This window comes from Bison bison, unplaced genomic scaffold (genome assembly GCF_000754665.1).
Source record: "Bison bison bison isolate TAMUID 2011002044 unplaced genomic scaffold, Bison_UMD1.0 scf7180017864260, whole genome shotgun sequence".
Lineage (NCBI taxonomy): Eukaryota > Metazoa > Chordata > Mammalia > Artiodactyla > Bovidae > Bison > Bison bison.
The window spans coordinates 233,739-255,928 of NW_011494832.1; the positions used below are offsets into that span (position 1 = coordinate 233,739).

Here is a 22,190-nt window from a genome sequence, read left to right on the forward strand (position 1 = left end):
TTTCCCCTTTTCCCCAAATCCCTGGATCTTGGAATGAAAGCCACCGTTCTCCAGCCCTCCCCTCCTTCAGGCCATCTTCATTATGCACTCAAAAAAATATGGAACGCTTCACGAATTTGCGTGCCATCCTTGCGCAGGGGCCATGCTAATCTTCTCTGTATCGTTCCAATTTTAGTATATGTGCTGCCGAAGCGAGCACCTCTACGTTTCTTAGAAGATTAAATGCCAACTTAATAGAAAAACTTTTATTCCTGTGTGTCTAACCAAAGAGAGGTCTGAACTGCGACATTTGATGAAGACAGGCTCTCCAAGTACGAATATTTTACTTCAGAAGCTGCACACATGGGTAAAACGCTTTCCAAAAACAAGAATGCTTTATTTCAAAAGGAAGTGTTTTATCTTTTCTTTCTTTGGCATTTAAAGATTGCCAGCTGCCTGGAATTGAATGTGTTGCTTTATCATTTAAAAAATTAAGGAATAAATAACAGTACAATGTGTGTTTGAGATTTCAACATACTCATGAATTGTAACATTGGAAATCATCATTCCTAGATTTGATATTTAATAAATAATAATTGAGTGACTATCCATGACATATCAAAGATGCTAACATTTACCTGGAAAATATTCAGAACTGTATGTTCTGATATCAAAAATACTGAATTCACTTTTATTTTAATTTAATTTTTATTTTATATTACAGTGTAGTTGATTTATAATGTTATGTTAGTTCTAGGTGTACAGCTAAGTGACTCAGTTATACATGCACATATATCTCTTCTTTTTCAGATTCTTTTCCCATATAGGTTATTACCGAGTAGTGAGTAGAGTTCCGTATGCTATAAGCCAGGTCCTTGTTGATTATCTATTTTATATATAGTAGTATATATATATGTTAATCCCAATCTCCTTATTTATCCCTCCTCCCACCAACTTTTCCCCTTTGGTAACCATAACTTTGTTTTCAAAATCTGTGAGTCTCTTTCTGTTTTGTAAATAAGTTCATTTCTGTTGTTCTTTTATATTGTATATAAGTATTACTTATATTCCATATAAGTGATATATGATCTTTTCTCTGTCTGACTTCAGTTAGTATGATCATCTCTGGGTCTACCCATGTTGCTGTAAGTGGCATTATTTCATCTTTCAATGGTTGAGTAATATTCCATTATTATATGGAATCTTATCGAATTCCACACCTTCTGTATCCACTCCTCTGCTGATGGACATTTATGTTGCTTTCGTGTCCTGGTTGTTGTGAATTGTGCCGCAGGGAACACTGGGGTGCCTGCATCTTTTTGAATTATGGTTTTCTTCGGATATATGCCCAGAGGTGGGATTGCTGGATCATATGTTAGTTCTGTTTTTAGTTATTATTTTTTTTTGTAGGTTGTGGAAACTTCCATAGATATATTGAGCAACTTTCAAAGATCAGATTTAAAGGAAGAGTTCTTGAAAGTTTCAATGAATCAAACCCAATTGCACATCATAATATACTTTCTTACAGTTATATCTGAACACACTGATTTTGAAACTATAGTGCAGATAAAAAACAGTAATCTTCCAATGCAGTGTTGGATTTAGTGTCAAAATGGATATGTGAATTAAGAGGTGCATAATAAGTACTCAGTAGTTTAAAGTGGTGTTACATTGCAGCTGAAGACCACACAGTTCCTGTTGGTTCTTGACAAACTCAAAGCAAATATTTTAAAGAATTGCAGAAATATTCTGGCAAAATGAAGCCACAGCTTTAGAAAAGGATCATAAAACTTTGATCAATATAGAGAACAAGCCTTTATTTCTGAAACTGTAGTTAAACATTGGCCAAAGATTGGCCACAATGAACATAAACTAGATTCTGGCCACATGAGAGAGGATCCACTGGAGTTTGAGGTAATGGCCAGAATTTTGAGGGATCATTTATTGAAACAAGACATGAACTGCATATTATCTTGAAATTTCTGGCTATGGCCAAATTCTACATTTGGGCCCTTTTCCTATTAAAATTGAAAACCATCACTCAAAACTGAATATACAATCTATTTTGCTTTCCGTGAAAAGTTGATTCAACTTGTTGGGGCCTACTTTTACACTGTTTGGAAAAATCTGTATTCTTTACGTGTGTGTGCTCAGCTCTGTCCAACTCTTCGTGACCCTGTGGACTGTCCACAGGCTTCTCTGTCCATGGCATTTTCCAGGCAAGAATACTGGAGCAGGTTGCCAGTTCCTACTCCAGGTATTTCTAGTTTTATAAGGAAACCTCTGTACTGTTCTCCATAGTAACTGTATCAATTTACATTCCCACCAACAGTATACCAGGCTTCCCTTTTCTCCACACCTTCTCCAGCATATATTGTTGGTAGATTTTTTTCTTTTTTTTTTTTTTAGTAATAGCCATTCTGATTGGTGTAAGGTGATACCTCATTTTTTGTAATTTAGATTTGCGTTTCTCAAGTGATGCTGGGCATCCTTTGACCTGCTTTTTGGCCATCCATGTGCCTTCTTTGGATAAATGTCTATTTAGATATTCTGCCCATTTTTTTATGGATTATTTATTTATTTTGATATTAAACTGCATAAACTATTTCTACATTTTTGGGATTAATCCCTTGTTGGTCTCTTCATTTGAAAATATTGTCTCCCACTCTGGGGGTTGTCTTTTCATTTTACTTATGGTTTCCTTTGCTGTGCAAAAGCCTTTAAGTTTAATTAGGTCCCAATGGTTTATTTTTATTTTTATTTTCTTTAACTTTAGGTGATTGATCCAGAAAGATACTGCTGCGATTTATGTCAAAGAGTGTTCTCCCTGTGTTTTCTTCTGAGTTGTATAGTATGTGGTCTTAAATTTAGTTCTTTGATAACATTTTAACTTTCTAAGTGGCACCTAAAACAATTGCTTTACGAATCCATGGTGTCTTAAATTGGATGAAAATCAGTATAATATAAAGAATCCTCATCAACTTTTGAGACCCCTTTTGTAACAGGTTGTTGACGGTGTACATTTATGAATACGCCTCTCTCCTTGTACTCAGTGTTGGCCAGAAATCAAGGCAGAATTTTCACTTATTTAACCATAAGTGAAATTTCGCCATAAGTGAAAATTCTGAAATTGGAGACAGATATATAACAAAAAATAATTGGGAAGTCTGCTACATTTGAAAAAGGAAACTCCAACCTGGGTATGTTCAGTGAGATTTATTTTCTAAGTTTACAGAGCTGAAAGCTAGTCAGCAGAGCAGGATCCAGTGGATGGTCTTTGTGAGATTGTTCTGTATCCACTACAGAGTGACCACCAGGGTGATATTCGATGCAGAGCCTTCGCATGGCCCAGCCATCCAGCAGCTCTGTGTGTCTCCGCAGGCTGATGCTGCCGTGGTCGCCGGATCATCTGTTGACAAAGCTCGTCATTGGGCACATTCACCAGATGCACTTGTAGTACTTTTCCTCCAAAGGAACGAGCCCAGGTGGTCGCAGTTGGGGTCTTGTTCTTCTGGTTCCTTCTGATCATCTCACGCCTAGAGTGTGTAGCGTGCAACGGTGCATCATAGCGCCAGCACTTTGCGTTGTTTGAGCACCGTCACGGGCGTACACAATCCTGTGGATTCAGTGGTGTCCATGTGCTGCTCCCTCCTCTCACCCCAGGGATACATGAAGAGTCACGTGCACAGCACTGTGGCGGCAAGGGGGCCCTGCAGGGGCGTGTGATGCATCTGAGCAGACAGATGAAGGAAGCAGACGAAGGGCCCGTGTTTGGGACAGAGGAGAGTGTGGGCAGAGCTGGAAGCACGCACCCTCACGGGCCGTCTTACTGACTTTGTCCTCATTCTGAGAACAAAGGACATCTCTAGAGGTTCCCCTTTACCACATCCCCCTCTTTAAAAAAAAAAAAAAAGATATGCCTTTAAAAAGCTCTCTGCTGAAGTCTGGATTTTGTATGTGTTAGGGGTGGGGTATGTTAAGAGAGGATAGGTTTTGGTGGAGACCTGCGTCTAAGGATTAATCTGGATGAAAGCCTGAGTCGGGGGGGGCGAAATGGGTTCCATGTGAATAGACAACTTTAAAAAAGTTTCTTGTCCAGGAAGAAAACAGTCCCCAAACCCATTTTTCACCCTTGTTTTCGGTCTCCAGGCCCCTGGAAGCCTCTTTGCTCTCTCTTTCATCACCCCCAGAGCAGCCTGGATCCCAGAGATCCGTTTGCACTGGGTATCAGTGCTCACCTTGGATCCTTCCTTCCCTGTGATCTCAAACCCTGCCTCAGACTCCCTGGGGCACAGATCCAGTTTCTCTTCCACACTTGAAACATGTACTTAATTTCCCCTAATCCTTTACTGGGTTAGTAGGCTTCCAGTTCTGGCTCATCCCATTTTTAACTCCTAGCCCCAACCTGCCCTACAAAGTGGCCAAAGTTGGCCACCATCCAGAGACTCTCAAATCTTAGTGATGCAGCTTCTTTATTGTCTCTCTGAATTAATCTTTCCTTTCTCACTATCACCGTCTCATCATCTTTTGCCTGATCTGCTATTCTGCCTTTTAGTTCTTCAGTTAAAAATAAATGATTATGATAGCTGCCTTGAAATTTTGCTGGGGATGTTAATTTAAATGCAGTGTGTGAAACATGCAGCATAGAGCCTCACTGTTAGTGACGTTCTGGGTTTCTTCTGTCTCTTGCTCGTTCATTTCTGTCCCTGGCTCCAGGTTTTAGCCACTCCATTTTTGTTTTTATCCTGCTACCAGAGTTGTCGTCCCCAAACATGCCCTATTTAAGTGCCTTTAGTGTTTCCGCATTGCCTGAGTGTAGCTAGACCTCCTCAATGTCACAGCCCCAGGCCCGTCCTTTTCATCGCATCCTCACACCTTTACCATCCCGACTTTCAAAGCCTTTCTTGCATCTTATGTTCCAGGTACATTTGACAACTGGGTGTTGTCTGAAAACCCTGCTTTGAGTTTTTTGTGTTTGGTTTTGAGTCAGAGTTCCCTTTTCTTTTTTCTCCCCTATCTCTTGATTGTTGAAAACAGTGAGCCAATACTTTATTATATATTTGGTAGAATTATTACATATGTGTGTCTATATGAATGTCTGTGTGTAACAAGTGCACACAGTCTCACAAACTGTTAGTCATCCCAGGGGGTGGGCATGAGGTCAAGCTCTGCCATTGGCTAGACATATTATCTTGTCCAGAAGTGACTTAAACTCTATATCTGTGTATTTTCATCTCTTCAGTGAAGTAGGGTTTAAATGGATGGTTTTTGTTTCTGCCTGGACCCAAACTTTATTATAACCCAGGTAAAGCTATTCTATAGGAGGAACTGAGATAAATCTCCCAGATCCTTTGCTTTCTAATAGAAGTTAACAACTTTAGATGTTAACTGGATTAGGGAATAAAGAATTAGTTGTGTGAGTAGCAGGCACTTTATGTATATTATGTCATTTAATCCTTTGAAGCCTCACTTGAGATGAGTAGGTATTTAACAGATAAGATGATGGAGGACTGGAAAGATTAAGGCATCTGCTCAAGACATCAAGCTGGTTAGACTGTGGTAGCTTTTGGGCTCTCACACTAGCAGCCATGCCTGAGTGGAAGTGGGTGCTTCAGCTTTCGTCAGCTGTGGCTTCTTAATACACTTTTTCTCTGGACCATGAAGTGTTTACTCCAGACAGTTTTGGGGGAAAAGTGTTTGGTTGCGTGTACGTGTTCATCCTGGGGTTTGAGTTATTTCCCTTTCTTCCTGGTAATATTTCTGTTTAAACACCAGTGAAATCAAATCATAATGCTTAGCTCTCTGTTATTTGTGCTTATTTTTCTCAGAAAGCAAATGTTCATTTAACAGAATAGGAAGGGGATGAAATCCTTGGCAGGTGAATGGATAGTCTTACTGCATCGTTGCTCACTTTAATTTGTCTGGAATCCTGTATAGCCCAAAAGCAAGGATTTCAGCGCCTTGAGGGAGGTGGTGTAAGTGGGCGTAGGAGCAGTAACGAAGAGGGTGGCAGCCACGGCTCGGGTTTGTTGAGCTGGTGAGCCTGATGCGTGGGACTAACGCATGTGAGGATGTGCATACACGTGTGTTACATTTGCTGTATACATTTTGCCTGCATGTTTCTAAGTGCTTTACTTGCATTTGCTCTTTCAATCCTCTTAATAACTTTGGAGGCTGGTATTATTATCTTCATTTTTTAGATGAAATCAAGGCACAGAGAGGATAGGACACTTGATTAAATTCATAGAGCTAGGATTCATGCTTGTGGTTCTATATCTGAGTTAATTGAAATTTGTATTGTTAACCTGTTACATTGATGAAATGTCTCAACTAATGTGTATCTCCTTTTTTGGTGTTTGGACTCAGTGCACTTTTTGGAGGGCGTTAGTTTGTCAACTGAGAAAGCAATGGCACCCCACTCCAGTACTCTTGCCTGGAAACTCCCATGGACGGAGGAGCCTGGAAGGCTGCAGTCCACGGGGTCGAGGCGCTGAGGGTCGGACATGACTGAGCGACTTCACTTTCACTTTTCACTTTCATGCATTGGAGAAGGAAATGGCAACCCACTTCAGTGTTCTTGCCTGGAGAATCCCTGGGACGGGGGAGCCTGGTGGGCTGCCATCTATCGGGTCACACAGAGTCAGACACGACTGAAGTGACTTAGCAGCAGCAGTTTGTCTTCAAAGTAAAAATAACTAGGCCTTGTGGGGTTGTACTAAGTCATTGGAATTAGTGAAATATCCTGGAAGAACTAAGACAATCCTTCTTATTATGTGTTATTAACCATGATATTTTAAAAATGTAGATATGAAATATTACAAATTCATGAAGTTACTTTATTCTATAGACTTATTGAAATGGAAATTTTTCTTATATTTCAGTGCTGGCTAGTGAAGTAGATTTGTTTTGAATTACAACACATAAGCAATTTTTAAAATGTTTGGCAGTAATAAGGAAAACAAACACCTTTTCTATTTAGGAAGCAATAACAGTGGATTCTCGGAGAAGGCAATGGCACCCCACTCCAGTACTCTTGCCTGGAAAATCCCATGGACGGAGGAGCCTGGTGGGCTGCTGTCTATGGGGTCGCACAGAGTTGGACACAACTGAAGTGACTTAGCAGCAGCAGCAGCAGCAACAGTGGATTCTAAAATGATATTTTGTAGGAAGAAAGTTTCAGCCTAATAGAGGCATAACAGCATGTGTATGTTTTAACTTCTTTATGTTAAAACTCAGTATATTCTTCTTCCCTCTGCTTTCTTTGTTTTTAGGTCTTCACCAAAGAACATGGATGAAAATGAAACCAACCAGCTCCTGATGACAAGTAACCAGTATCCTAAAGAAGCAGTAAGAAAGCGCCAAAATTCACGAAATTCTGGAGGAAGTGATTCTTCTACGTTTTCCAGGAAGAGTTTCAAACTGGATTACAGACTAGAAGAAGATGTAACTAAATCAAAGAAAGGAAAGGATGGGAGATTTGTTAACCCTTGGCCAACGTGGAAAAATCCCTCTATTCCAAGTCTTCTCAGATGGGTGATAACGGAAAGAGATCACAGCAGCGTTCCATGCTCCAAAGAGGTAGCGTTTGTCTTCCAAGTGCTGTGTATTTGCTATTTTTTTAAAAAAAAAATTATTGATTTATTTGGCTGGGCTGGGTCTTCTTTGCTGTGTGGGTGTTTCTCCGGCTGTGGCAAGCTGGGTCTGCTTGCTAGTCGCGGTGCCCAGGTTCTCGTTGGCAGCAGCTTCTCTTGTTGCAGAGCATAGGCTCTAGAGCATTTGGGCTTCAGTGATTGCAGCATGTGGGCTGAGGAGTTGCAGCTCCCAGGCTCTAGAACACAGGCTCAATAGTTGTGTTGCACAGACTTCGTTGCTCTGCGGCATGTGGGATCTTCCCAGGCCAGGGATCAAACCCGTGTCTCCTGTGTTGGCAGGCAGATTCTTTACCACTGAGGCACCAGGGAAGTCCTGTGTATTTGCTCTTAATATATGTATTCCTTAACTTTGCTGTAAATTGTATTATGACCCTCCAGTTAGGTAATCGAGCCCTTTTATAGGATAAGGTTGTGGAGAGATGACATGAATAAGGTACCTTCACATTCATAGTGGAGCCGCAGAGTGCACGTGTGTGTAACTAGCTCTGATCCGGTAGCAGCTGGAAGTAGGAACAGAATGTCTTAAAAGTTCAGGGAAGGAAGTTGTTGATTCTGACTGGTGGGATTGGAAATGGTTTTATAGAAGAGATGATCTTTGAGGTAGGCCTAGAAAGATAAAAAGTATTTGGCAATGGTTTTCCCAGTGGATGGTGGCATGAAGAAGGTCACAAAAGGTGAGAGTACATGACGTGTTCCAGATTGTACTAACCCGTGCTTTGGAATATGGATTATGAGGGTTAAGCCTAGAGTGCTTGGTTCTTCATTCTTGGATAAAGCTGCTAAAATTTTAAAAGAAATCATCAAAAAACCTTCCATTCCTTTAAAAATTGAGAGTAGGTTCCTGGCCTTTCAATATTCCAGTTATACTTACGATGAAACAAACTTTGGCCCACAGTTTATTAGATGAATGAGATTTCACTTTGGCTGGGAGTGGGCGGCTCCTAATTGCAGTAGGACTTTCTTCTCTTAGTTTCTTGCCACTCTATTCCTCCTAACCCACCTTGTCCTGTCTCTTCCAGCAATGCCTGTCCTGTCAGACATTGTGGGGAATTGAGAGATAAGGAAGTAGACATAGGAAGTGGATAGGATTGGAAATGGGAAGTGGGTGGGAAAAGAGTGGGGACATCCCTGAAGGCTTGATCCACAGTGAGGCAGGAGGTGGGAGTAAGTGGGTGGTGGCGACATTGGATCTTTTAGGTAAGTGTGTCCATTTTTCTTTAAAGGATATGGGATTAAAAAACAAAACACAACCCATATTGTCACTTCAATGCCATGGAATGTGCGTACTATTAATCCTAATTAACAGAATTAGCATGAATAATATTTTCTCAGCACTTTTAAGAGTCAGGAGATTAATAAATAAAACCTTATTGTATGTTTAAACTTTGTGGATGGGAGGAACAAGAACATTTTTATTTCTTCTAGAAAACCTGGTATGAAGAGAAACGTGGAGTCAAGCTGTGAGAAGAGGGGCTTAGGGCAGGAGGCCAAGATGGGTGGGCTACCTGTTGGGTAAAATTCCTTCCTGGTATTTGGGCCACAGCCTCTAAAAATATAGCAGGCAGTGGCACCCCACTCCAGCGCTCTTGCTTGGAAACTCCCGTGGACAGAGGAGCCTGGTGGGCTGCAGTCCATGGGGTCTCGAAGAGTCGGACATGACTGAGTGACTTCACTTTCACCTTTCACTTTCATGCGTTGGAGAAGGAAATGGCAACCCACTCCAGTGTTCTTGCCTGGAGAATCCCACGGATGGCAGAGCCTGGTGGGCTGCTGTCTCTGGGGTCGCATAGAGTCGGACACGACTGAAGCGACTTAGCAGCAGCAGCAGAGTTAATTTACAAGCTTCTTGCCATGTAGGTATTACCGAAATAGTGACAAGAGTACCCTATTCCTTACAGAGATCCATGCTGATTATCTGTTTTATATTTAATGGTGTCTACATGTTAACCCCAAACTCCTAATTTATCCTTCACTGCCAGGTTTTCTTGTGCCTACAGCAGCCACCACTGAGCTTTCCAAGTCTGCGAGTCTATCTGTTTGCAAATAACTCCATTTGTATCATTTTTCCTTAACTGTACCTAAAAGTGATACCAGATTTTATTTGTCTTTCTCTGACTTCCTTCTCTCAGTATGATCATTGGAAGGGCCATGTACATTGCTGCAGATGGCATAATTTCAATTTTTTTAATGGCTGAGTATATATTCCCTTATATGGATCTGCACCACATATTCCTTACCTATCTTCTTCATCTGTCTTCTTCATCTGTTGATGGACATTTTGGCTGAATCCGTGTGCTGCTGCTGTGAATAGTGCTGCAGTGACTGTTGGGACGCGTTTGTCATTTCAAATTACGGATTTCTCTGATAGACACCCTGGATGGTACTGCCGGGTATATAGCATGTCTACTGTTAGTTTTTAAAGAGCCTTCATACTGTTCTCCATAAAGGCTGTTACCAGTTAACATAGGAGGGTTCCCTTTTCTTCATGGCCTTTCCACTATTTATGCTTTGTTATTTTTAAATTTTATGTATTTGTTCATTCAATTTTGGCTGTACTGGGTCTTCATTGCTGCACAGGCTTTCCTCAGTTGCAGAGAGCAGAGGGGCTGCTCTCTCGTCGTAGTGTGTGGGCTTCTCATTGCAGTTGTTTTGAGGAGTCTGGGCTCTAGGTGAGCGGGCTTCAGTAGTTGCGATGCGTGGGGTCAGTATTTGCAGCTCCCGGGCCCTAGAGCTCAGACTCAGTAGTCCTGGGACACAGGTTTAGTGGCTCTGAGGCATGTGGGATCTTCCTGGAGCAGGGATTGAACCCATGTGTCCTGCATTCACAGGCAGATTCTTTCCCACTGAGCCACCAGGGAAGCCCCTCCCATGTTTATTCTCTGTAGACTTTTTGATGTTGGTGATTCTGATTGGTGCAAGATGATACCTCATTATACTTTTGATTTGCATTTCTCTAATGGTGAGTGACGTTGAGCATCTATTCCTGGCTTTTTTCCTTAAAAGAGCCTTGTGAGTAATATTTGCCAGTTGAAATGAGCTTCTTGAGAGCTTCTTGATTGCCTTGGACAGCACACTGCATGAGGGAAAGCCATGAATACAGTAGCTCTGCGGGCCTTGCAATGCAATTCCTCACTCCTGGTTTTCCAGTTGTTATTTTGGGAAGCGTCCACAAAGGAGCAGCATCTCTTCTTTCCCAGCACTGGTCACAAAGGGCAACTAGAAGATGAGGGCAAGTCTTGCTCCTGGGTTGTTAGTGGGAGCCCACGGTGCCGGAAGAAACACCCACCTGGGCTATGTCTCGATGCTGTCACCCCTTACCCTTCAGCCTGGGGCAGATCTCAGCCCCTGCCAAAGCGCTGTGTTGAGCTTGCTGTCGTCTGTAGGTGGGGACTCCAGGGAAGGAGGCTGTAGGTGGGAATGCCTGGAGCACCAGGAGACATGGAGGCCAGGTGACTTCTCAAAGCTATTGCAACCCAGAGGTCTATCGTGTTTTCCCTGCACTTAGCTTAGCTTAGTTTTCCGATGGCCCTCCTGGATCAGGACATTCTGGTCTCATTACAGGGTACAAGGCACCACAGGTCCAAGGGGGTTACTCTCTTGGCATGTCCTTCCCAGCTCCCTGAGCCCCATGACAGTCCAGCTTTACAATCCCTCAGGCTCCAGGGAAGAAATACTAGCCCTGAAAAGTCAGTCATGAGGCGGGAATAGAGTCTGCTTCTTTCCTTTTTAGGTCATCATTTAATTTTTAGTTTATGTTGGAGTTGTTGTTGTTCAGTCGTGTCTGACTGTTTGTGACACCATGAATGCAGCACACAGGGCTTCCCTGTCCATCACTATCTCTGAGTTTGCTCAGACTCATGTCCATTGAGTCGGTGATGCCATCCAACCATCCTCTGTCTCCCCCTTCTCCTCCTCAGTCTTTTGCAACATAAGGTCTTTTCCCATGAGTTGGCTCTTTGCATCAGGTGGCCAAAGTATTGGAGCTTTAGCATCATTCGTTCTGATGAATATTCAGGGTTGATTTCCTTTATGATTGACTGGTTTGATCTTGCTGTCCAGGGGACTCTGAAGAGTCTTCAGCACTATAGTTCGAAGGCATCAATTCTTTGGCCTTCTTTATGGTCCAGCTCTCACATCCATACATGACTACTGGAAAAACCATAGCTTTGACTAGATAGACCTTTGTCAGCAAAGTGATGTCTCTGTTTTTTAATGCACTGTCTAGGTTTGTTATAGCTTTCCTTCCAAGAGGCAAGCGTCTTTTAATTTCATGGCTGTGGTCACCATCTGCAGTGATTTTGGAACCCAAGAAAATAAAGTCTATCACTGTTTCCATCCCCCCCCCCCCTCATTTGCCATAAAGTGATGGAACTGGATGCCATGATATTAGTTTTTTGAATGTTGAGTTTTACACCAGCTTTTTCACTCTGTTCTTTCACCTTCATCAAGAGGGTCTTTAGTTCCTCTTCATTTTCTGCCAAAAGGGTGGTGTCATCTGCATATCTGAGATTGTTGATATTTCCCCTAGCAATCTTGATTCCAGCTTGTGATTCATACAGCCTGGCATTTTGCATGATATACTCTGCATAGAAATGAAATAAGCAGGGTGACAATGTACAGCATTAATGTATCCATCTCCTAATTTTGAACCAGTCTGTTCCATGTCTGGTTCTGTTGCTTCTTGATCTGCATACAGGTTTCTCAGGAGGCAGGGAATGTGGTCTGATATTCCCATCTCTTTAAGAATTTTCCACAGTTTGTTGTGATCTACACAGTCAAAGGCTTTAGCGTGGTCAATGAAACAGAAGTAGACGTTTTTCTGGAATTCCCTTGCTTTTTCTATGATCCAGCAGATGTTGGCAATTTGATCTCTGATTCCTCTGACTTTTCTAAATCCAGCTCATACATCTGCAGGTTCTTGTTTCATGTACTGCTGAAGCCTAGCTTGAAGGATTTCAAGCATTACCTTGCTAATGTGTGAAATGAGCGCAGTTGTGTTGTAGTTTGAACATTCTTTGGGATTGCCCTTCTTTGGGATTGGAATGAAAACTTGCCTTTTCCAGTCCTGAGGCTACTGCTAAGTTTTCCAATTTTGCTGGCATATTGAGTGTAGCACTTTAACAGCATCATCTTTTAGGAAAAAGCTCAGCTGGAATCGCACTACCTCCATTAGCTTTGTTCGTAGTAATGCTACCTAAGGCCCATTTGATTTCACACTCCACAATGTCTGGCTCTAAATGAGTGACTGCACTATCGTGGTTATCCAGGTCATTAAGATCTTTTTTGTACGGTTCTTCTGTGTATTCTTCCCAACTCCTCTTAATCTCTTCTGCTTCTGTTAGGTCTATACCATTTCTGTCTTTTATTGTGCCCATCTTTGCATGAAATGTTCCTTGGTATCTCTAATTTTCTTGAAGAGATCACTGCTGCTGCTGCTGCTGCTGCTGCTAAGTTGCTTCAGTCGTGTCCGACTCTGTGTGACCCCATAGACGGCAGCCCACCAGGCTCCCCTGTCCCTGGGATTCTCCAGGCAAGAACACTGGAGTGGGTTGCCATTTCCTTCTCCAATGCATGAAAGTGAAAAGTGAAAGTGAAGTCTCTCAGTCGTGTCCCTTAGCGACCCCATGGACTGCAGCCTACCAGGCTCCTCTGTCCATGGTATTTTCCAGGCAAGAGTACTGGAGTGGGGTGCCATTGCCTTCTTCAGGAGAGATCGCTAGTCTTTCCCATTCTATTGTTTTCCTCTATTTCTTTGCATTGTTCTCTTAAGAACACTTTCTTATCTCTCCTTGCTGTTCTTGGAACTCTGCATTTAGTTGGGTATTATCTTTCCCTTTCCCCTTTGCCTGTCACTTCTCTTCTTTGCCCAGCTATTTGTAAGCCCTCCTCAGGCAACCATTTTGCTTTATTGCAATTCTTTTTCTTGGGGATGGTTTGTGTCACTGCCTCCTGTACAGTGTTACGAACCTCTGCCCATAGTTCTTCAGGCACTCTGTCTACCAGATCTAATCCCTTAAATCTATTTCTCACTTCCACTGTATAATCATAAGGGATTTGATTTAGGTCATACCTGAAGCCCTAGTGGTTTTCCCTCCTTTCTTCAGTTTAAGTCTGAATTTTGCAATAAGGAACTCATGATCTGAGCCACAATTATTTCAGGGCTTGTTTTTGCTGACTGTGTGAAGTTTCTTCATCTTTAGCTGCAAAGAATATAATCAGATTTTGGTATTGATCATATGGTGATATCCATGTGTCGAGTCATCTCTTGTGTTGTTGGAAGAGGGTATTTGCTATGACCAGTGTGTTCACTTGGCAAAACTGTTAGCCTTTGCCCTGCTTCATTTTGTACTCCAAGGCTAAACTTGCCTGTTAGTCCAGGTATCTTGACTTCCTGCTTTTGCATTCCAATCTCCTCTGATGAAAAGGACATGTTTTTTTGGTGTTAGTTCTAGAAGGTCTTGTAGGTCTTCATAGAACTGTTCAACTTCAGCTTCTTCGGCATCCGTGGTTGGGGTATAGACTTGGATTACTGTGATGTTGAGTGGTTTGCCTTGGAAATGAACCAAGATCATTCTGTCATTTTTGAGACTGCATCCAAGTACTGCTTTCAGGACTCTTGTTGACTATGAGGGCTACTTCATTTCTCCTAAGGGATTTTTCCCCCGATAGTAGGTGTAACGGTCATCTGAATTACATTCGCCCATTCCAGTCCATTTTAGTTCACTGATTCCTAAAATGTTGATGTTCACTCTTGTCATCTGCTGTTCGACCACTTTCAATTTACCTTGATTCATGGACCTAACATTCCAGGTTCCTGTACAGTATTGTTCTTAACAGCATTCGACTTTACTTTCACCACCAGACACATCCACAACTGGGCATCATTTCTACTTTGGCTCAGCTCTTCATTCTTTCTGGAGCTATTTCTCCACCCTTCCCCAGTAGCATATAGGACACGTGCCGACCCGGGGGCGGCTCATCTTTCAGCGTCATATCTTTTTGCCTTTTCATACTGTTCATGGGGTTCTCATGTTGAAGTAGAGTTAATTAATATGGTTATGTTTGTTTTAGGTGTGAAGCACCTTGATTCAGAAATACTGAGATGTGAGTCTGTTTTACAAATTGATGGATTTGTATCCGTTCTTAGATGGGTCGTGGAGGTGCTTTCATATGCTACTGGTCCTTATCTGACTTGCTTCTCATAGTATGAGCTTTTCCAGAGGCATCACTATCATTGTAAGTGGTCTGATTCATTCTGTTTCATGGCTGAGTAATATTCCCTTGTATATATGGACCCTGTCTTCCTTATGCATCTCTTTGGTGATGGACGGTTTGGTCTTGACTTCCGAGTCTGGGCTATTGAAATCGTATTGCAGTGAATTTTCATGTGTACAAATTTTTATAGTTTCTTTCAGATATGTGCCCAGGAGTGAGATTACAGATAATTTAGCTCTAATTATTTTTTAAGGAATTCCATAGTGTCTGACTGGTGGCTCTTACCACTTCACCTTCTGAGGAACGAGCTAGGAGGGCTCCCCAGCATTTGTCATTTGTAAAGGTTTTAATGATGGCCACTCTGAATGTTGGGAGGTGATCCCTCATTATAGCTAGAATTTGCATTTCTCGACTAATGAGCTATGGAGGTGCTCCTAGGCTTTTTTTTTCCCCCCTGATAGAACGTTATGACTAAAAGTTACCTCACTGCATATCCTGAAATTCACCCTGTTTTGTATTTCCTCGTCATTACCTACAGTGCATTTCTCTAGGGGAGGTTCCCTGAAAAGCCACAGGCCTTATGCGGCAGCCCACCTCAGCACTAGTTTTCCAGGTACTGTTACAGGCAGCAGCATTTGCCCATTCCAGGCACTGGTTCTACAGGGAACAAGACGACTACGGTGAGACCTGCTCCTGGGTTGTTCCTGGGAACCCCGGGTGCCACAAGAGATGCCGTCTCAATTCTTCCACCCCTTGCCCTTAACCCTGGGACACATCTCGGCTTATGCCAAGGATGGGTGCTGAGGTTGCTGTCCTCTGTGGTGGGGTGTCCAAGGAAGGGGACTGGAGGTGTGGTCCCCGAGCCCCAGGAAATGTAGCATCTAGCTGACTTTTCAAAGCTCTTGCATCCCAGGGGGTCTGACTTGTTTTCCATGCACTTAGCTGTTAGCTTACTTGTTGGATGGCCCTTCTGCACTAAGACAGTCTGGTCCCAGCCTGAGGTTCCCGGCACCCCAGGTCCAAGGGGGTTGCTTTCTTGGTGCATCCTTCCCAGCTCCCTGGGCCCCATGAGAGTCCTGCCTTAGGATCCAGCCTCAGATACCAGGGATGAAATACCAGCCCCAAACAGCCAGGCATGTGGGGAATAAAGTCAGCTTTTTTCCCTTTTGAGATTCCCTGGTGGCTCAGATGATAGCGTCTGCCTGCAGTGTGGAAAGACCCGGGTTTGATCCCTGGGTTTGGAAGATCCCCTGGAAAAGTTTCGGCAACTCACTCCAGTATTCTTGCCTGGAGAATCCCATGGATGGAGGAGCCTGGCAGGGGGTCCTTTTTCCTATTTTATACCTGTCAGTGTCCAGATGTTCATCCCAAACTGCAAGGTTATTTCTCTCTCCCAGCTTTACCCTTTGGTAACCCTAAATGTCTCTTTTTGAGCCTGTCAGTCTGTTTCTATTTTACAAATTGGTGTTTTTGTTTCAGTTTTCAGGTTGTTCTTGGGGTGACAGCACGTGCTAGTGCTCTTTCTGACTTGCTCCTCATGTTTCCCGTCCACTGTGACCGGACTCACTTCAATGTGTGTCACGGCCAAGTGCCCCCTCTTATATCCGTTTGATGTCTTCCTCTTATATCTGTTTGATGGTGAACAGCTGGGGCCTGGCTTCCAGTTCTTAGCTCTTGAAAGCATGTTGCAATGAAACTTCAGGTGACCATGTCTTCTCATTCCAGTTTCATTCTGATACAAGCACAGGTGTGTGATTACAGATCAAATGGAGCAATAATTAGTGTTTTAAGAAACCTGCATAGTGTCCTCTGTGGTGACTATTACCAGTTTACCTTTCGAGCAGAAGGCTAGGAGGATTCCTTTTCCCCACACCTTCCCCGGCATTTACTGTGTGCAGAGTTTTTAATGATGGCTCCTCTGGTTTGAGGTGACCCTTCATTGTAGTTAACATTTGAACTTATCTACTAATGGATACTGAGCATCTTTAGTATTTGTCTTTTAGTAAAAGCCCGAGAAAAATCTCCCTCTTTAAATGGGCTTCCTGAAGTTTAGCCCTGTTTTGAATTTTCTTTCAGTTACCTGCCTGCATGCTACTCCTCCGAATTTTTGCAACCCTCTGGACCGTAGCCCTCCAGGTTCCTCAGTCCATGGGGTTTTCCACACAGGAATACCAAAGTGGGTTGCCTTTTCCTCCTCCAAGGAACCTGCATATTTCTCCAGGTGATTAAAAGCTTTGCAGACTTTCTCGCAAAACCAATATTGTAAAATTAAAAAAAAAAAAAAAATTTAAAAAAGCTTTGCAGGCTTTCTGGTGCAATTCAAAAGAGCACTGGTTTTCCAGTGGTACTTATATTAGTGTCCACAAGGCGGCAGCATTTTCGCAGTCCTAGCAGTGGTTTAATAGGGCCAGGAGGCGTTAGGAAACCTGCTCCTGGCTTGTTCCTGGAAACGCCCGGTGCCAGAAGAAATGCCCTGGAATGTCTCAGTACTTCCACCCCTTACCCTTCACTCTGAACATATGTCAGCTTATGCCAAGGATTGGTGCTGAGGTTTCTATCTTCTGGGCTAGGGTCTCCAAGGAAGGAGGCTTCTGTGGGGACCCTGGAGCACCAGGATGTCTGGAAGCCAGGTGATGTTGCAAAGCTATGCAGCCCAGAGTCAGTCGTGTTTTTCCAGTCCTTGCTTACCTTTCTTGTCCAGTGACCCTCCTGCATCAGGACAGTCTGGTCCCATCCTGAGGTTCCAGACAGGACAGGTCCAAGGGGGATACTCTCTTACCACATGGGTCCCAGCTCCCTGAGCCCCATGACTGCAACATTAGGATGCAGCCAGCTCAGGCTCCAGGGAGGAAGTACGAGGCCTGAGGAGCCAGGCATGGGAACTGAGTCAGCTTCTTTCCGTCGTAGATTGTCGTTTTTCATTCATGTGGGACTACTGTTGATTAACGCTGATGCTTTAGGGGACAAGCATCTCGATTCACATACCGTGATGTGAACACCTAGTCTTTTTTGGAGTCTTGTCCCATGTAGGTTATTCCAGTGTTAAGAAGTTTCTCTGTGCCAGCCAGTTGGGCCAGGTTTCTTACTGATTTAGATCTGTGAGTATGTAGGTGTTAATTCCAAATAGATTGTTTATTTTTTCCTCCCAGCATTTCCCTTTTGATCCCCTAATTTTCTTTTCTACGTTTGTGAGTCTGTTTCCCTTTAGAAATCGATGTGTTTGTATCTTTGGTCAGATAGCACTTGCAGGTCATATGGTATTCTAGTACAGTTTCTCATTTGTTTTTGGTCATGTGAGAATTTTTGTTGTAAATGTCTGATTTCATGGAGTTTCATGGCTGAGTAATTTTCCCTTCTGTGTACCCCATCTTCCTGAACCATCCTGTGCTGATGGCCAGTTTGTTGCTGGCTTCCAGGTGTGGACAGCATGTTGCAGTGAATGTGATGTGCATATATATATATATATATTTAATTAGTGTTTCTTTCGGATATAAGCCCCGGGTGTGAATACAGATCAAATGTAGGTCTGCTTACCATTCATAGAACCTTCATAGTATCCTCCTTTGGTAGCTTTCCTGGTTTCCCTTCGGAGAATATGGCTAGTGTGTTTCCTTTTAACCAGCTCCTTTCTAGGATTGATCATAGAGTTTTTAATAGTGGACACTCTCGACTGTTCCAAGGTGATCCCCCATTGCAGTTACCAGTGGCATTTCTATCCTGATGAGTGCTGGTGTGTTCCTCTTATGTTTGTGTGTTCTAGTTTATTCATTTTACTTGGAGGATAATTAGTTTAAAATATTCTGATTTTTTCTTTTTTGCCAGACATCATTGTGAATTGGCTGTAGGCACATGTGTCCCCTCCATCCTGAACCCCACTCGCGCCTCCCTCTCCAGCCCGTCCCTGCAGATTTTCACGGAGCACCGGCTTTGCATGCCGTGCTCCACACATTACCCAGCAGCGGGCATGTATTTTACAGATTCTAATGTATGTTTCAGTGCTGCTCTAATGCATGATCCCAGCCTTGCCTCCTGCAGAGTCCAGAAGTCTTATGTCTGCTTTCCATCTGTGTTTCCTTTGCTGCCCTGTATGTGGGATCGTTGGTTCTGTCTCTCAGGATTCCATGTATGCTTTACTGTACGGTCTGTCTTTCTCTGTCTGACTTACTTAACTCTGTATAATAGGCTTTAAGTTCACCCACCTTATTAGAACTGACTGAAATGCGTGGTCTTTTGTTTTTTTAATAGCTGAGTAATGTTCCACTTTGCGTATGTACCATAAATTCCTTATCCATTCATCTCTCAAAGGACAGCTAGGTTGCTTCCACATCCTAGCTATTGCAAATAGTGCTGCAATGAACACTGGCGTACATCTGTCTTTTTCAATTCTGGTTTCCTTGGGGTATATGCCCTGTAGGGCGATTGGTGGGTCATATGGCAGTTTTAATTTTAATTTTTTTAAGGACTCTCTATACCGTTCTCATAGTGGTTGGACAGATAGATAAACATAGAAGAGGAAGTGGACAATTAGGGTAGAACAATAAAGTTTCAAGATTAAGTTAGGACAGAAACCTTTTCCATCACTTCCTGCTGAAGTGTACTTCCCTGTTCCATCCTACACATGGATGGCACAGCTTCAGCTTTTACTTTGAAATTCCTAGTCCAAGCAAAAATTGAAGCATGAATTTTCTCCCAGTGACAATCAAATGAGTAAAGCAAATTGCTCTGGAAAAGAAGAGCTTTTCCTGGTTCAGGGAATTGAAAGTAATGTTTCTGAGGTGAGTGGGAAGGTGGGGTGGAGGTTGAGTGGGTACCCAGTTCTAAAGACAGCCTCATGGGACATACTTGGCAAGTTTCACAAGTGGCTTCCTGGGAGAGACCTCAGTGCAGCTCAGTGGCAGAACAGCAAAGCGCAGTTTGTGGAAGTTTTATAGAACCCAGGAATATGACCCTAAAACGAGCTCCCCTGGCGGCTCAGCGGTAAAGAGCTCACATGCAGTGCAGGAGCTGCTGGACATGTGGGTTCAATCCCTGGGTTGGGGAGATCCCCTGGCCAAGGAAATGGCAACCCACTCCAGTATTCATCCCTGGAGAATCCCCTGGACAGAGGAGCCTGGCGGGCTACTGTCCATAGGGTTGCAAAGTCAGACACGACTGAAGTGACAGCGTGCACACATGTATGACCCTAAAACACAGCTTCTTGTTGCTTAACCCAAGGATTAAATGTAGAATAACCTAAGGTATAGTACTTAACACATTTGTTGTAGTTATTGGTTCACACCTGCTTACCCCCAAAAGTGATCATCTTATCACGTCAGGACCACATTTCACTTTGGTTTGACTAGTGGTAGAAAACTTCAAAGGAAAGGAATGAGGAGAATCATCTTTGCGTGTGATTGTCCAGCAGTGTGATCACAGTCCTCTGCTTTGAATTCTGTGTACTCAGAAAGTTAGGTTCATAAGAGATCCAGGATCTGCAGTTATGTTGTCAAAGGTTTTCTTTACTATTTCTAGAGGCTGACCTCCAGAGGCAGTTTTGCATTAGCTGAGCTTCTGGCACTTACAGAAGAGAGCCTTTACAAATATTTAGGAAAGTCAGCAGTACTCCAAGTTTTAAATTTAATTTTCCCTTTGTCAGCTGTATTTGCGAGTAAGATCTTACATTACTATCTAGTGATTACTGTGTCTGATTCACAAAGAAGTATGCATTTTCAGTAGAAAAGCAAAAGAAAAAAGATTTATCAAATGACTTCAGTTCTTCTCAAATAACCCTTCTCTCTATAATTTAGGTCAAAATGTGCTCATGATGATATATACCTTCTGTTTGTTTTTAAATATAACTGCTGCCTTTCTTTCTTTGTACACATAGCTTGATAAAGAACTCCCAGTGCTTAAGCCGTATTTTATTGATGACCCTGAAGAAGCTGGAGTGAGGGGAGCTGGCTTAAGAGTCACATGGCTGGGACACGCAACAGTGATGGTGGAAATGGACGAGCTCATCTTGCTCACGGATCCCATCTTCAGTGCTCGGGCCTCCCCATCGCAGCGCATGGGTCCCAAGCGGTTTCGTCGTGCCCCATGCACTGTCGAGGAGCTGCCCCGGATAGACGCGGTCCTTGTCAGCCACAACCACTACGACCACCTGGACTGCAATTCTGTCATCGCTCTCAATGAGCGATTCGGTAACGAGTTGAGATGGTTTGTGCCCTTGGGGCTCCTGGACTGGATGCAGAAATGCGGCTGTGAGAATGTGATCGAGCTGGACTGGTGGGAGGAGAACTGTGTCCCCGGACATGACAAGGTCACCTTTGTGTTCACGCCTTCCCAGCACTGGTGTAAGAGGACCCTGATGGATGACAACAAGGTTCTCTGGGGCAGTTGGTCTGTCTTGGGGCCTTGGAACCGATTTTTTTTCGCAGGAGATACTGGTTATTGCTCTGCTTTTGAAGAGATAGGAAAAAGATTTGGCCCTTTTGACCTTGCAGCTATTCCCATTGGCGCGTATGAACCAAGGTATGTAGGTGTCCAGAGAAAGCATTCCTGCTAAATGGTAAATCAACTGGGCTCAAAGTAGTCATGATACATGTAATCTGTGATTTTATGGGTGGTCTTTGTTATACATTGGGTAGGGGCTTGTGCGTCAGACTCAGTTAAAATTTTTTTTTAAATTTTAAACCATTTTAATTAGTCATTATCAGTTAAATTATTCAAAATCAGAAATTATATTGCCAAGAAAAAACACCACAGTTTGAAGAATTACTATACCTAGCACAAAGTTCATGTACTATTTCGACTAAAGTTAAACCCATCAGCTGATAATCAAATCTGACCCCAGCTTTGCCTCACGTGGAAGGTACTCTCCTTTTAGAAAGAACCACCTTTTGCTCCATGACTGGACTGCCCCCATTCCTGCCCTGTGTTGAGGGCCGAAAAAGCAAGGACTTGGCCTTCAGCATCAGTCCTGGCGATGGTCTCACTTCAGTGAGCGATGCAGTCAGTCGGATCAAGACACAGTTTCACGACTCATGGTTTCACTGGCCTTCCAACCTCTGCGCTCATCACCTGACTTCAGAGCAGATAAAGGTCACACTAGCATTTGAGACCCCTCCACTGCCTATCTTTTCCTTAACACTATTTAAAGAAAAAAAGAAGTGATTTCAAAGAACTTGGTTAGATTTCCATGGACTGTGGTTGATATGTACATGTGAAGAGAAAATAAACACTGAAAATAATGAGATAAGGAAGGGCTAATTTTAAAAATGTTTTATTTTCTAAGGTGCATGTGTATGTAGATCATGTATGCAGACAGTGGTATGTAGGATGGCATTGTATGTAGGCAGTCCTACA

At 43.0% G+C, this 22,190-nt stretch overlaps 2 protein-coding genes across 6 annotated transcripts in view; one reads left to right on the top strand and one right to left on the bottom strand.

Moving 5' to 3' along the window:
• Positions 1-22,190, top strand: part of NAPEPLD (N-acyl phosphatidylethanolamine phospholipase D) — a 91,783-nt gene that overhangs the window by 58,408 nt on the left and 11,185 nt on the right. For 3 of the 5 annotated variants that reach the window (XM_010848080.1, XM_010848083.1, XM_010848079.1), the window contains exons 2-3: positions 7,251-7,557; positions 20,713-21,356. In XM_010848080.1, coding sequence (XP_010846382.1) covers positions 7,267-7,557; positions 20,713-21,356 — 935 coding nt within the window. In that variant the 5' untranslated portion in view covers positions 7,251-7,266. Of the gene's footprint in view, positions 1-218; positions 347-7,250; positions 7,558-20,712; positions 21,357-22,190 lie in introns of those variants that run through there. The other 2 variants (XM_010848081.1, XM_010848082.1) reach the window with 2 other exon arrangements.
• ARMC10 (armadillo repeat containing 10) overlaps positions 21,371-22,190 on the bottom strand; it is a 74,073-nt gene continuing 73,253 nt past the window's right edge. Inside the window, exon 7 of the mRNA XM_010848075.1 lies at positions 21,371-21,909. Coding sequence (XP_010846377.1) covers positions 21,847-21,909 — 63 coding nt within the window. The 3' untranslated portion in view covers positions 21,371-21,846. The remainder of the gene's footprint in view (positions 21,910-22,190) is intronic.